The sequence below is a fragment of the Periplaneta americana genome, chromosome 4 (genome assembly GCF_040183065.1).
Source record: "Periplaneta americana isolate PAMFEO1 chromosome 4, P.americana_PAMFEO1_priV1, whole genome shotgun sequence".
Taxonomy (NCBI): domain Eukaryota; kingdom Metazoa; phylum Arthropoda; class Insecta; order Blattodea; family Blattidae; genus Periplaneta; species Periplaneta americana.
In genome coordinates, this window is record NC_091120.1 from 201,321,937 (window position 1) to 201,338,520 (window position 16,584).

A 16,584-nucleotide genomic window follows, 5' to 3' on the forward strand; every position below is an offset into this window, starting at 1 on the left:
AATCTTTGAAATGGTATATCATATATGTTTATACTAAATCTTTAAAATGTATATCATATATGATTATACTAAATCTTTAAATGCCTATCATATGATTATACTAAATCTTTAAAACGGTATATCATATATGTTTATACTAAATCTTTAAAATGTATACCACATATGACTATACTAAATCTTTAAAATGTATATCACATGATTATACTATATCTTTAAAATGGTATATCATATATGTTTATACTAAATCTTTAAAATGTATATCACATGATTATACTAAATCTTCAAAATGGTATATCATATGATTATACTAAATCTTTAAAATGTATATCACATGATTATACTAAATCTTTGAAATGGTATATCATATATGTTTATACTAAATCTTTAAAATGTATATCATATATGATTATACTAAATCTTTAAATGCCTATCATATGATTATACTAAATCTTTAAAACGGTATATCATATATGTTTATACTAAATCTTTAAAATGTATACCACATATGACTATACTAAATCTTTAAAATGTATATCACATGATTATACTAAATCTTTAAAACGGTATATCATATATGTTTATACTAAATCTTTAAAATGTATATCATATATGATTATACTAAATCTTTAAAATGTATATCACATGATTATACTAAATCTTTAAAATGGTATATCATATATGTTTATACTAAATCTTTAAAATGGTATATCATATATGTTTATACTAAATCTTTAAAATGTATACCACATATGACTATACTAAATCTTTAAAATGTATATCACATGATTATACTAAATCTTTAAAATGGTATATCATATATGTTTATACTAAATCTTTAAAATGTATATCACATGATTATACTAAATCTTCAAAATGGTATATCATATGATTATACTAAATCTTTAAAATGTATATCACATGATTATACTAAATCTTTGAAATGGTATATCATATATGTTTATACTAAATCTTTAAAATGTATATCATATTTGATTATACTAAATCTTTAAAATGTATATCACATGATTATACTAAATCTTTAAAACGGTATATCATATATGTTTATACTAAATCTTTAAAATGTATATCATATATGATTATACTAAATCTTTAAAATGTATATCACATGATTATACTAAATCTTTAAAATGGTATATCATATATGTTTATACTAAATCTTTAAAATGGTATATCACATAATATGATTATCTAAATCTTTAAAATGTATATCACATGATTATACTAAATCTTTAAAATGTATATCACATATGATTATACTAAATCTTTACAATGTATATCACATGATTATACTAAATCTTTAAAATGTATATCACATGATTATAATAAATCTTTAAAATGGTATATCGTGTATGTTTATACTACATCTTTAAAATGGTATATCATATATGTTTATACTAAATCTTTAAAATGTATATCATATATGATTATACTAAATCTTTAAAATGTATATCACATGATTATGCTAAATCTTTAAAATGGTATATCATATATGTTTATACTAAATCTTTAAAATGTATATCATATATGATTATACTAAAGCCTTAAAATGGTGTATCATATATGTTTATACTAAACCTTTAAAATGTATATCACATGATTATACTAAATCTTTAAAATGGTATATCATATATGATTATACTAAATCTTTAAAATGGTACATCATATAATATGATTATACTAAATCTTTAAAATGGTACATCATATAATATGATTATACTAAATCTTTAAAATGGTATATCATATATATTTATACTAAATCTTTAAAATGTATATCATTAAATCTTTAAAATGTATATCATATATGATTATACTAAATCCTTAAAATGGTATATCATATATGTTTATACTAAATCTTTAAAATGTATATCATATATGATTATACTAAATCCTTAAAATGGTGTATCATATATGTTTATACTAAACCTTTAAAATGTATATCATATATGATTATACTAAATCCTTAAAATGGTATATCATATATGATTATACTAAATCTTTAAAATGGTACATCATATAATATGATTATACTAAATCTTTAAAATGGTACATCATATAATATGATTATACTAAATCTTTAAAATGGTATATCATATATATTTATACTAAATCTTTAAAATGTATATCATTAAATCTTTAAAATGTATATCATATATGATTATACTAAATCCTTAAAATGGTATATCATATATGTTTATACTAAATCTTTAAAATGTATATCATATATGATTATACTAAATCCTTAAAATGGTGTATCATATATGTTTATACTAAACCTTTAAAATGTATATCATATATGATTATACTAAATCCTTAAAATGGTATATCATATATGATTATACTATATCTTTAAAATGGTACATCATATAATATGATTATACTAAATCTTTAAAATGGTACATCATATAATATGATTATACTAAATCTTTAAAATGGTATATCATATATATTTATACTAAATCTTTAAAATGTATATCATTAAATCTTTAAAATGTATATCATATATGATTATACTAAATCCTTAAAATGGTATATCTTATATGTTTATACTAAATCTTTAAAATGTATATCACATGATTATACTAAATCTTTAAAATGGTATATCATATATGTTTATACTAAATCTTTAAAATGTATATCACATGATTATACTAAATCTTTAAAATGGTATATCATATATGTTTATACTAAATCTTTAAAATGTATATCATATAATATGATTATACAAAATCTTTAAAATGATATATCATATAATATGATTATACTGAATCTTTAAAATGATACATCATATAATATGTTTATACTACATCTTTAAAATGGTATATCATATATGTTTATACTAAATCTTTAAAATGTATATCATGTATGATTATACCAAATCCTTAAAATGGTATGTCATATATGTTTATACTTAATCTTTAAAATGTATATCATATAATATGGTTATACTAAATCTTTGAAACGGTATATCACACATGAACTAAATCTTTAAAATGGTATATCACATACGATTATACTAAATCTTTGAAATGATATATCACATATGAATTAAATCGTTAAAATGGTATATCACATATTATACTAAATCTTTAAAATGGTATATCACATACTAAATTATATCCATGTTAATTATTCGTTTTTCTGAGGAGGAAGCGTAGTATATATATTCAAGTCTTATTTTAACGCTCAATTTCCGTAAGTTTAGTTTTTCAATACAAAAGAAATCTTTTCTCAGCTTCTATTTAATCTAGAAAGCTACAATTTTCAGGAATTGTTTAGTTGTATGTTTTCATGTACTGAAACAATGATTTTTTTTTAAAATTTGTTAAATTTTGGGGATGTAATAAAGGTAATGTACTGAAAATCACTGAAAAAATTTACGTGTACTTTTCGTCAAAATCTCGAAATCGATTTTTTTCACCATCACAGTACTTTCTCTTTGTACGTCGTGCAGGGTAAAGCCAGAATATGAACCAACTCCCTCCCCAGCTTGTATCCGTTGACATGGTAACACTCACGTGCGGCCTCGTTATAGTAGACGTCGATCCTCTCTAGCTGGAGGTCATTGTCGCCGTGGTAGATGCCGCTGGGGTCGATCCCATGCTCGTCGGAGATGATCTCCCAGAACTGCAACACAAAATAAACCCTCCATTACGTCTCGAGTCATGCTGGTACTAATCGTCTAAGGTTGGTTCGCTCTGGCATGTTCAAATGGGTGTAGAAGATGACTATTGCATCCTTTACTGAGGCGTCAAGGAGAACTTCGAGGGTCATGATGGTTACTTTCTCCATAGATTTCTCGTTTAACAAAACTCTCTTAGCCACCGGCATAGCTTAGTCGACTAAGGCCCTTGCTTGCCGATCTTGAGTTGTGCTTGGGCGCGGGTTCGATTCCCGCTTGGGCTGATTACCTGGTTGCGTAATTTCAGAGGTTTTTTCCAACTGTAAGGCGAATGACAGGTAATTTATAGCGAATGCTCTGCCTCATCTCGCTATCACAAATCTCATCGACGCTAAATACAGCGTTATTAAATAGCCAAGTAAAAAAAAAAAGAAAAACCTAATCCGGGATGATTTAACAGTGCAATAGTTTCCATTTCTGCTGCACAAGGAACCACAGTGATAACAATTGTGTTGATATCACGCACTGACTCTTGCCTATGAGACACATTATAGCCTATAAGACAAATAATACTAGACATACCGGTTCATAATTACAATATTTGGAATTTCGGTGAAAATGTAAAAAGTGACAAAAAAGAGAAATCAGGGATTTTATAAAATAATCAAAAGTAAAGCAAGACACTCATAATACCCAAACATTAACAAATAATAGGATTGAACAAGTTTTAAATTCGAACAATAACTAAAAGTTTACAGTCGAAATAGAAGTCTTTGGTAAGACTACTTCATACGGCCTATATAGGTCCGAGTTTTCGTATAAAACTGAGTTAAGTAACAAGACTGACTTGCATACATACTGACTTGTATTTATTTTTCTGTATGTGATTTGATTCTGGTCGAGTGGAAGAGAAGGCCTGATGGCCTTATCTCTGCCAGGGAAAATAAAACTATTATTATTATTATTATTATTATTACAAAGAGTGAAATTATTATTATTATTATTATTATTATTATTATTATTATTATTATTATTATTATTATTATTATTATTATATTTACTTGAAGCAAGTAGAGCGATCGGTTTGGAAGTAAATCCCGAAAAGACAAAGTATATGATTATGTCTCGTGACCAGAATATTGTACGAAATGGAAATATAAAAATTGGAGATTTATCCTTCGAAGAAGTGGAAAAATTCAAATATCTTGGAGCAACAGTAACAAATATAAATGACACTCGGGAGGAAATTAAACGCAGAATAAATATGGGAAATGCCTGTTATTATTCGGTTGAGAAGCTCTTATCATCCAGTCTGCTGTCCAAAAATCTGAAAGTTAGAATTTATAAAACAGTTATATTACCGGTTCTTCTGTATGGTTGTGAAACTTGGACTCTCACTCTGAGAGAGGAACATAGGTTCAGGGTGTTTGAGAATAAGGTGCTAAGGAAAATATTTGGGGCTAAGCGGGATGAAGTTACAGGAGAATGGAGAAAGTTACACAACACAGAACTACACGCATTGTATTCTTCACCTAACATAATTAGGAACATTAAATCCAGACGTTTGAGATGGGCAGGGCATGTAGCACGTATGGGCGAATCCAGAAATGCATATAGAGTGTTAGTTGGGAGACCGGAGGGAAAAAGACCTTTAGGGAGGCCGAGACGTAGATGGGAGGATAATATTAAAATGGATTTGAGGGAGGTGGGGTATGATGATAGAGACTGGATTAATCTTGCACAGGATAGGGACCGCTGGCGGGCTTATGTGAGGGCGGCAATGAACCTTCGGGTTCCTTAAAAGCCATTTGTAAGTAAGTATTATTATTATTATTATTATTATTATTATTATTATTATTATTATTATTATTATTATTATTCCGCGTATAAGTATCTGTGTATACGTGTGTATGACAATATACTGCGGAGAAAAAAGCACGACATTTTCATGAAATTTCCGTCACATTTTTAACCATTAATACAATATTTTATTCATTTTTATAAAAACATTTTTTTTTAATTTCACCGAAAAAAACCTGGTCCTGCCTATATGGAAACATAAAATATAAAATCTACAAAGGGCTCCTATTCATATTCATTTTTTATGCTACACAAACCCTCGTTTTTAACGATTATTTTATGCAGAACTTAAATTTAATCATTGGTAGAGTCTGTTTACTTAATGACAATTTCATTCATTCATAGTGTTTGGCCCAAGGGCAGGTCTTTCACTGCAATCCCAGCATTCTCCAGTCTCTCCTATTTCCTGCCTTCCTCTTTGTCTCCTCTTATTAAATAAGTAATCTTAAACCTATATATTAATTTTAGTAATAAAACCATCCTTATACATTTTGGAGATGTACTGTGTCTTCATCGCATGTAAGAAATAAAGGAAGGATATGATTTCATTTCATTTGCTGTATTTCACAGATCGTACACCAGCGCTTCTGATTCTTGCGGGAAGAGAAAAAGCAGACATCTTAGTCTGTGAGAGTGGCAAAACATCGCAACAAGTCAGACGTACGGAGTGGGGGGAGAAGGGGCAGACATTCCTGCTGTCTGGTCCTAGGTTCGAGACTAGGGATAGCCAACAGGGGAAGACCTTGGGACTTTGTACTGAACTGCTGGCACTACGTCAAATAATTGTTATTACAAGAAAATTGTGGGTGATTCTAAGTAATAACTGAAATGAGACAATAATGATTGACTCTGTGTTCTTCCTATATCGTTAATCTAGCCCTAATTACTGTGAACAAAATATGAGGCTTTGGCAGGACTTCAAAAAATTTTTATAATTTGGGTATTGTGACCTAAAAGATCCTAATCTAGCATTTATAACTACAAAATCCTATTTCATCTCTTAAGTGTTTTTCAATTATTTTTATGCTCGACCATGCCGAAATGTAGTAATTATACACCTGGTAGTAGCCCTTTAATGCACCTCATTAAAGTACACCTATTCATTATAGTTCAGTTGTTCAGCCAATGAGAAATCACCATTGTAGCATTATAAAACCGCAAGTATCGATTATTCTCGGATATGCAATAGAAAGACAACTAGCGAAACGTCACGGAAGCTGGAAATCCAATACTGTCGCAGAAGGTTATGTTCTGTTACTATAATAATTAGCGTTAATTGCAAATAATATTCAAATAAATTTAATTTGTCATCTCGTTTTTCAATTCTAAATCAATTTCCAGGTTATATCAAGATTAATGTTCATGTTATTCTCTAGATTATATCAAGGTCAATGACATTCGTTCCTCGGAAAAAAAATCAATACTTTCGCGTCTGCGCACATCTCACACAATTTAGAAGGTCAGTTCCGCTCCTCACTTAGATAACCATAACATGAATACTTATGAATCATTTCAAGTTAGAAATATGGTCGAGCATAAAAAGTCGTATGAAACTTCCTATAATGGTAATTAAAACGCTAATACGAAAATTATGAAACTCGCTTGCGCTCGTTTCATAAACAAACATACTCGCGTCTTAATTACTGCCATCATAGGCTCGTTGCATAATGTACTATTATTTTGTATTTTATTGCATTTCATTTTTACTTTTTTAAAGAAGAATATCTGTTCGTTGCAACGATCAGGCCGTTTTCCTTATGATAAATTGGCACTAAATGCAGGATTCTCTTTCAAGAAACTTTTGGACACACGGATACGTGTAGCCTGCTGTTGATATGTATGTGTGAGCGCTGGTGAAAGGGGAGAGGGTAACTAAGAGAGGAATTAAGGTATGAATGTGTCAATGACATCTAGAAAACAAGTATTACCGTTTTCTTACTTTATTTGCTTGTTGTAGCATTACAAATTGAACGCAATCAAGATTTGAAGCTGATTGTAGTTCGATTTTCTTCTTTTTTCTTTTCCCTAAGAACTAAGACTAGAGATTCTACTTTATAATATTGTCATTACTGCATGAATTAATAAAATTGATGCAGAGTTTGTTTTCGGTACAGGGTAGATTATGTTCTGGTATTCGTTCAACTAATCCGCATTTGGATCACAGTGGGAACCACGCGATGGCGTCGCGGTTAAGCCATTTTGCTGCAGCAGAAAAATCTCGGGTTCGATTTCCGATAGGTTTATGGATTTTCTCCATGGATATCCTAATCCTTTCTCTCGCACTATGACCCTGGACTTTGTTCAGCCTCTAACAGAAATGAGTACCAGTTGACAAACACTGACTAACATCTCTACTATACAAATCTAGCTTTCAGGTATCGTTCCCTGTAAAACTGACTTGAATAACTTCAAGGGAAAAATTGTTCCGGGACCGGGCATCGAACCCGGAACCTTCGGCTGAGCACGCCAACGCTATACCGACTGAACTACCCAGGAACTCTACCAGCCGTTACTGTTCGTTAACAGAAAACCACAAATTTAAGTCCCAACAGAAAGTGTGCTCTCAATGTTGGGTCTTTGACGCCTTGTCAACCCACTTGAGGTATGTGGATAAAAATGGAATAATTGAGCCGCTGTCGGTAGAGCGTTGGCGCGCTCAGTCAAAGTTACCGGGTTCGATGCCCGGTCCCGGATCAATTTTTCCCTTGAAATTATTTATATATCTACTGTTACTAATGCCGACTGTTTAAAATAAGCTGGGAGCCGTATCCTCCGGATAACATGTGGGCCTCCATGGCCTGTAGTAGGGATATCTGTACCTATTTTATTGAATTATTGCTATGAATGCTGTAAACATTCAAATAGTTTTGTTACCTTGTAAGAATTGCGTAGCATAACTGTAAGCAGCAGGTTTTCCTTTCTCTCTAATTAAGAAATTTAACATTACACACGGTTATCACCATTTAATACGAGAAAAATTCGTTCCGGCACCGCGAATCGAACCCAGGACCTCTGAGCTCTACGCGCTGAATGCTCTTTCCAACTGAGCTATGCCGGGACATGATCCACGGTGCCGGCCGAACTCCTCTCGTTGTAATGTTTTACAGCCTTACTACCTGCACTTTAGACAATGTAAGTCATACATGCAGGAGCGCATATTTAAATGACTTTGTGCGAGATCGTGCGTATTTGCTTGTTTTCCGCACAGAACCAATACGCGGTAAGTGTGAAATACCACATTCAGTATTCCCAACATAACACACATAACAATTTCCCTCTTCTTACCGCTTAAGCGCGACATTCATTTTACTGCTTTAGGCTTTTAACATATTATTTTTAGAGACGTTTAACATAGTAATAATTATAAATTGGAAACTTACCACTGCAATTTCAACTAAATTGCAATGTTAATTATTGTTTTTAAATATTTGCAAAAATTAAGTAAAGTCTACTACTCCACGAAACTTATTGCATTCCTGATACAAGTAACATTAAGGAAGCCGTGAAAAAATCAACAAGATTCCAGATGCCGATGTTATTACTGCAATATGTTATATAAATAATATTGTTAAAATATTAAAATGAAAAATAAATCATTACATAACCTTACCGTTTGTTTTAAGTTCGCATTTATAGACTGGGGGGGGGGGGGAAAGACAGACGTATATCACGGCCTGCTGGAGTATAGTAAACACAGAAAACACTTTATAGCAACAATGTTGAAGAAAGATATTTTGGTTTTCCGAAGTTGCCGTCATTAAACAGAAACCAAGATGGAGATTTCATTGCAACTAATTAGAAATTCGACTTTCAGGTATGTAATAAACGATCTTCGCACAAAATAATGTACGATACACGAGCGGTATGTTTGTTTTCATGTTCGAGGAAAAAATTGAAAAAGCGAAACGTAGTTGACCTTTTTCAATCTTTTCCTCGAACATGAAAACGTCAACATACCGCTCTTGTAACGTATATTACTATTATGGCCATATTCAACATCAGTTTGTGACAACTGCTAACAGTTAATACATCACATATATTCATTATATATGAGGTCTCGCCCACCTCACTGAATATTACACGACTACTATGAAGTAGTCAATGTGTATTATCACCATTTAACACGAGAAAAATTCGTTCCGGCACCATCGAACCCAGGACTTCTCATAGTAGTCCATCAAATGGAGAGCTATGTTGAAGACAGTTTCATCTTGTATTAAATTCAATAGGCGTGGTTTGCCTTATATTCTGGCGACTCGTGGACAGCCCTGAAGACGGAAACCAGTTACCGCTTTAGGAATTGTCTGCAGACGGACGGGATGACCTCACCAATAAGACCGGCCAGACAATCTCATTCAGATCAGTGGCGTATAGGGGCGTGGAGGATGAGGGTGGCATTGATTAGATTTATATACAGGCAAGGCGATATTTTGTCAACTTAATTTCAAGACTGACTAATAAAGAGCTGGAGAGAGAGAGAGAGAGAGAGAGAGAGAGAGAGAGAGAGAGAGAGAGGGGGGGGGAGGTGGATAGTGTGCAGAGTTAATAAGTAGAGAATGGTGAGAAGATGACAGAAAAAGTCATGACAATTGAATGAAACACAGGAGAAGAGAAAAGAAGAAAGGATAGGATTAGAAAATATTAGAGAAATTGAGGAAACTAGGGGAAGAGAAGAGGTGAGAACGAGGGAGAGAGGTTTAAGAGTTATTCAGTCAAGGAACAGTAACACATTTATTTTTCGTAGAAGGTTAAAGATGAATTTAACGGCGCCCCGCAGGCCTGCCAACGTACGAGTCGCATTTACAATTATCACTGAAATCACGCAAGCAGCGCACGCGATTGCCTCGTCAATGAGAGCGTGTAGCGCTGCGTTTTTGTTTTAACAAGTGAATGACTTAGTTTTAAGTATAAAGAATGTTACTGTAATTACTATGTGTGAACAGACACAGGCAACCAGCAAGTGGAGTGTGTTCGGTTCTGAAGATGCCGATTTTCATTGTCATTTGAACAATTAGCAGCCCAAATTTGGTGCGTCCTTGACCACAAGTGGCATTGGTACTGGTATTATATTGTGTTTATTCACATTCCATTGTATTCGTACATCGCTTCACAGCTAGAATAACGAAAGTTATAGAATAAATTTAGATGTTAAAGTAAAAAAAAAGAATAATTGATTTAAAAATATTTATGGTAGTAAATTGTGAAAAGGAGCAGATAAATAAGGTTTAAAGTCTAAAGGCTGGTTCACAATAAACCGGCAACGGAAACGACAACGAGAACGAGAACGGAAATATTGTTAAAATAAATGTATTTAAATGTGAGCATTCACAATTAACTATTGTGAATGCTCGCATTTAAATACAATTATTTTAACAATATTTCCGTTCTCGTTGTCGTTCCCGTTCCTGGTTTATTGTGAACTACCCTTTAATGATTATTACGAGTGATTTAAACATGCACTAAAACCAGACGTAAGTGCAAGTTTGAACGAATAAATTGTTGAGATTTGCGATAAATTAATTAGTTTAGGAAATTGTATATTTATTATGTATAACTAATTTTGTATATAGATCTTTTTGTTAAATTATTAAGTTTTGTACTTTTGTGAACTAATATCAATAAATCTATCACTATCACAGCTAGAATATGAAACATGTCAAAAAATCTTAATAGTAAAGTCTTAATTATAGTCACAGTCTAGTTCAAATATATGCAGAAGAGTTTTACAATATACTAGTACAACACAAAGGTTTACTATCAATACTTAATACAAACAGAAATATTCATGAAGCGTTGTTGAATGTCATGAATTCACTTACAGAATAGAAGACGTGTAAAATTAGGTACTTCTTTAAATTGGCCCTAAATAATCTTATGTTTTGAGTTTCATTTTTTATATCGGTAGGGAGGCTATTAAAAATGTTCACTGCCATATAACGCACTCCTTTTTGATAGCACGATAGACTTGCCGATGGAGTATGAAGTTATTTTGACGTGTATTTATGCTATGAACTGTTGAATTAGTTACAAAGTTTTCACGATTACATACGAGGAAGATTATTAATGAAAAATATACTGACAAGCCATGGACATTATCTTAGTTTTCTGAAAATAGTCCTATACGATTCCCTAGATTTGGCGCCTACTATTATTCTAATTACTCTTTTTTGTAGTAGGAATATACTGTTACTATCTGTAGAATTTCCCCAGAATATTATTCCAAAACTCATTACCGAGTGGAAGTATGCAAAGTATATTGTTTTTAAGGTATTGATATTTAATATCTTTTGCACAGATCTAATAGCAAAACATGAGTTATAGGAAGTGTAGAAATTATATTGAACTTTAAAAATAAAACAACAAATGTCTCAGGACCCAGGAGGTTAGTAATCTCGCAAATATACTCTACATTTGAGGTACAACAATTGCGAGCTTTCCTTAAAAAACTCACTGTCTCCAAAAACCTGTTTTTAGAGGAAACAAGAATTTCTGCTGCCATCGCTACAAGCAAAAATCAAATAGAAATTTATACTTCCATTATTTTTCATGCAATTTTGCTCCTCTTGGAGAATTTCTGTTGTGGTCCTGTGGATATACTGTTTCATAGAAAGAAAGTAGCTCATTTTTGCTCTGGATTTAGTTATAGAAAAAATTACATTCTTTTAATTGAGAATTCACAGGGATTTAGTATTATTTTGTATAAAATAACGTCACCAGTGGATACCTAACCTCAAACATAATATGAATCCACTCTTAGTTGAAAACTTCAAATTTTGGAAATAAAGCTCACAATTGTGGTTAGCATTATTCTTGTGGAAATAAATAAAGAAATGTGTTAATTTTATGTAAATCGTTCTGCACAATCTGCCTTGAAAGTTTGATATCTTATGTACAGTAGTGCAAAAAACAGGACCGACCCTTGCAGCTGATTTCAGAGTCACAGATTCAAATTTTGCTAGTCATAAAACACATCCATCTTGTATAATTAATTGTAACTATGAAATTTATTGCATTTGTTCGATTCTTACCGCCTTTTGTTTCCTTCAGTGCCTCAAACTCACAGACGAAAAAACGTTGGGAGTTTTATTTTCATCTGGCATCAATATTACATTTCTACCTCTATGCGGCAAAGATAACTGCGTATTTTTACATTAAATAGCAGTACATACTTCTGGCTTCACTATCCATATTGAAATTACCACAATTTGACACAATACACAGCACAGGATTCTTTTGTATCAGCTACAAGGGTCGGTCCGGTTTTTTTGCCACTACTGTACAGTGTAGTTTACGTCGCACTATTGTGGACATCTTCCGGACGGCAATCGTGGGACAAGCGGGAGTCTAGTTTCCCACACGAGGACCTCCCGAACGTGATAATGCGGTTAATCTGCTGCCCCATTACCTGTTTATTACTGATTAGCCGCAGAGAAAACTGTAATGAGCGGTGCAAGGTTGGTTGCTAAGCAACAAGGACAACTGCCGACCGCTCCAAGGAGATCGGCGGCGGCGAAACAAGAGAAAGCCGTAACAAGCAATTTATAACCTTATCCAGTCTGTTCTGTATGATGAATGGATTCAGATTAGCTTCACACCTGTCCGCGCCGCAGCGTGCATGCTAATATCGAGCGCACGCACTTCGGATTCAGGGCGACGGGTCTTGATTCTGTTTACTCTATGGCGAAAATGTATCAAGGTGATATTCTTGCACACTACCGCCATTATCATATTTTTACTTTCACAACTGAGTCCGCCATCTTTTATTCGTTCGTTCCTAGAGTACTTACTTACAAATGGCTTTTAAGGAACCAGCAGATTCATTGCCGCCCTCACATAAGCCCGCCATCAGTCCCTATCCTGTGCAAGATTAATCCAGTCTCTATCATCATATCCCACCTCCCTCAAATCCATTTTATATTATCCTCCCATCTACGTCTCGGCCTCCCCAAAGGTCTTTTTCCCTCTGGTCTCCCAACTAACACTCTATATGCAGTTCTGAATTCGTCCATACGTGCTACATGCCCTGCCCATCTCAAACGTCTGGATTTAATGTTCCTAATTATGTCAGGTGAAGAATACAATTCGTGCAGTTCTGCGTTGTGTAACTTTCTCCATTCCCCTATAACTTCATCCCTCTTAGCCTCAAATATTTTCCTAAGAACCTTATTTTCAAACACCCTTAATCTCTGTTCCTCTCTCAAAGTGAGAGTCCAAGTTTCACAACCATAAAGAACAACCGGTAATATAGGCTAACTGTTTTATAAATTCTATCTTTCAGATTTTTTGACAGCAGACTAGATGACAAAAGCTTCTAAACCGAATAATAACATATTTATTCTGCGTTTAATTTCCTCCTGAGTATAATTTATATTTGTTACCGTTGCTCCAAGATATTTGAATTTTTCCACCTCATCGAAGGATAAATCGACAATTTTTATGTTTCCATTTCCTACAATATTCTGGTCACGAGACATAATCATATATTTTGTCTTTTCGGGATTTACTTCCAAACCTATCGCTTTACTTGTTTCAAGTAAAATTCCCGTGTTTTCCCCAATAGTTCGTGTATTTTCTCCTAACATATTCATGTCATCCGCATAGACAAGAAGCTGATGTAATCCGTTCAATTCCAAACCCTGTCTGTTATCCTGAAATTTCCTAAGGACATTTTATAAAAAAAACGGAATTTTTGCACAAAAAAGGAGAACATAACGCGACAACCTGCTTATTTTAAATATTTTATATAATAGGAAAAATTGTTAGTTTCAGTATAAGTTACAATAAAATTTAAGGAAAACTGTTTTTAAATTAAATTAACTACGTGTACTGTCTCATGTCGGTTTTGAAGCAAAATTTTAGTTGGAGTGTATTGTGACAAGAAGTCAATCTCATCTTCGAAGTAAAGGCTATTAAGTTCAATGGTCTCGAGCCGCCTTGCAGCGAGATTTGTTGTCTCGCGACGGTCTCAATTTCTAGTTTTGCTCCGAATATTTCTGTGATATCCATTTCAACGGCTTCCAAGTTTTGGAAATACCTTCCACGCAGGATGTGAGCCATGGATCGAAATAGACTTTTAATAGGGAGGTACAAGATCAGGGCTACATGCTGGGTGTGGCATCAGATTTCTCCCAATTCCTGGATATTTTCCATAGTTGTTCGAGTGGTATGGGGTTTAGCATTTTCCCCTTTGCAAGAGAACAGAATCATGGATCATTTAAATAAGCAGAATATATTAAGAGATTAAAAAATTGGATTTAGAAGAAATTGTAGTACAGGGAATGCTATTTTCAATGTTACGAAAATTATTAAGATACTTGATCAAGGTTATAAATGTGTTCGTATATTTTTGGATATAAGAAAAGCTTTTGATACTGTTAAGCCATAATTTATTATTAGATAAATTAAATTGTGTTGGAATTAAAAAAATAATGCTTTTAATTTATTAAAATTAACGTAGGAGTTCCGCAAGGAACAGTCCTTGGACCGATTCTATTTTTAATATAATAATATATTAATGACATTGTAATGATAGACCTTAAAGAATATGACGATTATATTCTTATGCTGATGGTAAAGTTTTACTTTTTAGTGGAAAAACTTGGACTGTTGATTATTATGATGCAAATTGTGGGTTAAAATTAATAAAAAATTGGTTCGATTTAAATTCTCTCAGCACTTCCCGCAAGTGATCTAGTACACCAACCAGCCAACTGTTTCACTACTAAATACTGTCGCCTTTAGCTCGTTACTAAGGAAGATGTGCATAGTAACAGCTTCTTATGCAATACCTTCTAATAACACGGTAAGAAAAAAGTTGCTGTCATTGTAATAGCAATTCAACTGTTTCGTATTAAAGCATGTAGCTACGGAACTCCTTGCAAGGCCATCTGAATCTATGAAAAAAAAAAAGAGTACCTGCTGCTGAAAGAATTAAAGATTAAACGGTTTCTAGAGTACATGGAGAAGTTAAGGAATACTGGAGGGCGCATCTAGAGAGAACGGAAAGAGGGAGAACCCCTAAGAAGATTCTTGACCACCGGGTGGCTCAGTCGGTTAAGGCGCTTGCCTGCCGGTTTGAAGTTGCGCTCGGGCGCAGGTTCGATCCCCGCTTGAGTTGATTATTTGGTTGGGTTTTTTCCGAGGTTTTCCCCAACCGTAAGGTGAATGCCAGGTAATCTATGGCGAATCCTCGGCCTCATCTCACCAAATACCAGCTCGCCATCACAAATCTCATCGACCTAAATAACGTCGTAGCTGATACAGCGTCGTTAAATAACCACCTAAAAAAAGAAGATAGATAGAGGGATGAGAGCTGTTGCATGTCCGGTTAGGAGATGGCATGAGACCGCAACGGACCACTAGGTCTGATACTTGGCTGGAAGAAGAAGAAGATGATGATGATGATGATGATAATAATAATAATAATAATAATAATAATAATAATAATAATAATATTGCATTGTATTCTTCATCTGACATAATTAGGAACATTAAATCCAGACGTTTGAGATGGGCAGGGCATGTAGCACGTATGGGCGAATCCAGAAATGCATATAGAGTGTTAGTTGGGAGGCCGGAGGGAAAAAGACCTTTGGGGAGGCCGAGACGTAGATGGGAAGATAATATTAAAATGGATTTGAGGGAGGTGGGATATGGTGATAGAGAATGGATTAATCTTGCTCAGGATAGGGACCAATGGCGGGCTTATGTGAGGGCGGCAATGAACCTCCGGGTTCCTTAAAAGCCAGTAAGTAAGTAATACTAATAATAATTGAAATGGAGAATCACGATATAATGATATACGGTAATGGAGAACTCCAAGAAAAACTCTCAGGTACACTGACCTTATCCACAACAAATATGGCTCCACCATCACCAGGATTCGAAACCTGGCCAACTTAAGCCAGCGCTCTGCTAACTAAGCTACTAAAACGGATGCTAGTCTTCAATTTGATTTTGTTATCACTTCGATGAATTTTGTTGCTTTCTAAACTTATTTCCTGCAAGTGCTTCTGCATTTCTCACAAATGAAGTGTCCACTGCAAGAATGATGGATGTCACTTTCTTGTCGAAAATGAACCAAG

The 16,584-nt window shown here is 33.3% G+C and overlaps 1 protein-coding gene across 2 annotated transcripts in view; it reads right to left on the reverse strand.

Moving 5' to 3' along the window:
- The window catches only part of LOC138698603 (tubulin beta-4B chain-like), a 152,039-nt gene that overhangs the window by 65,185 nt on the left and 70,270 nt on the right, over positions 1-16,584 (reverse strand). For both annotated transcript variants that reach the window (XM_069824644.1, XM_069824643.1), the window contains exon 2: positions 3,537-3,645. In XM_069824644.1, coding sequence (XP_069680745.1) covers positions 3,537-3,645 — 109 coding nt within the window. The remainder of the gene's footprint in view (positions 1-3,536; positions 3,646-16,584) is intronic.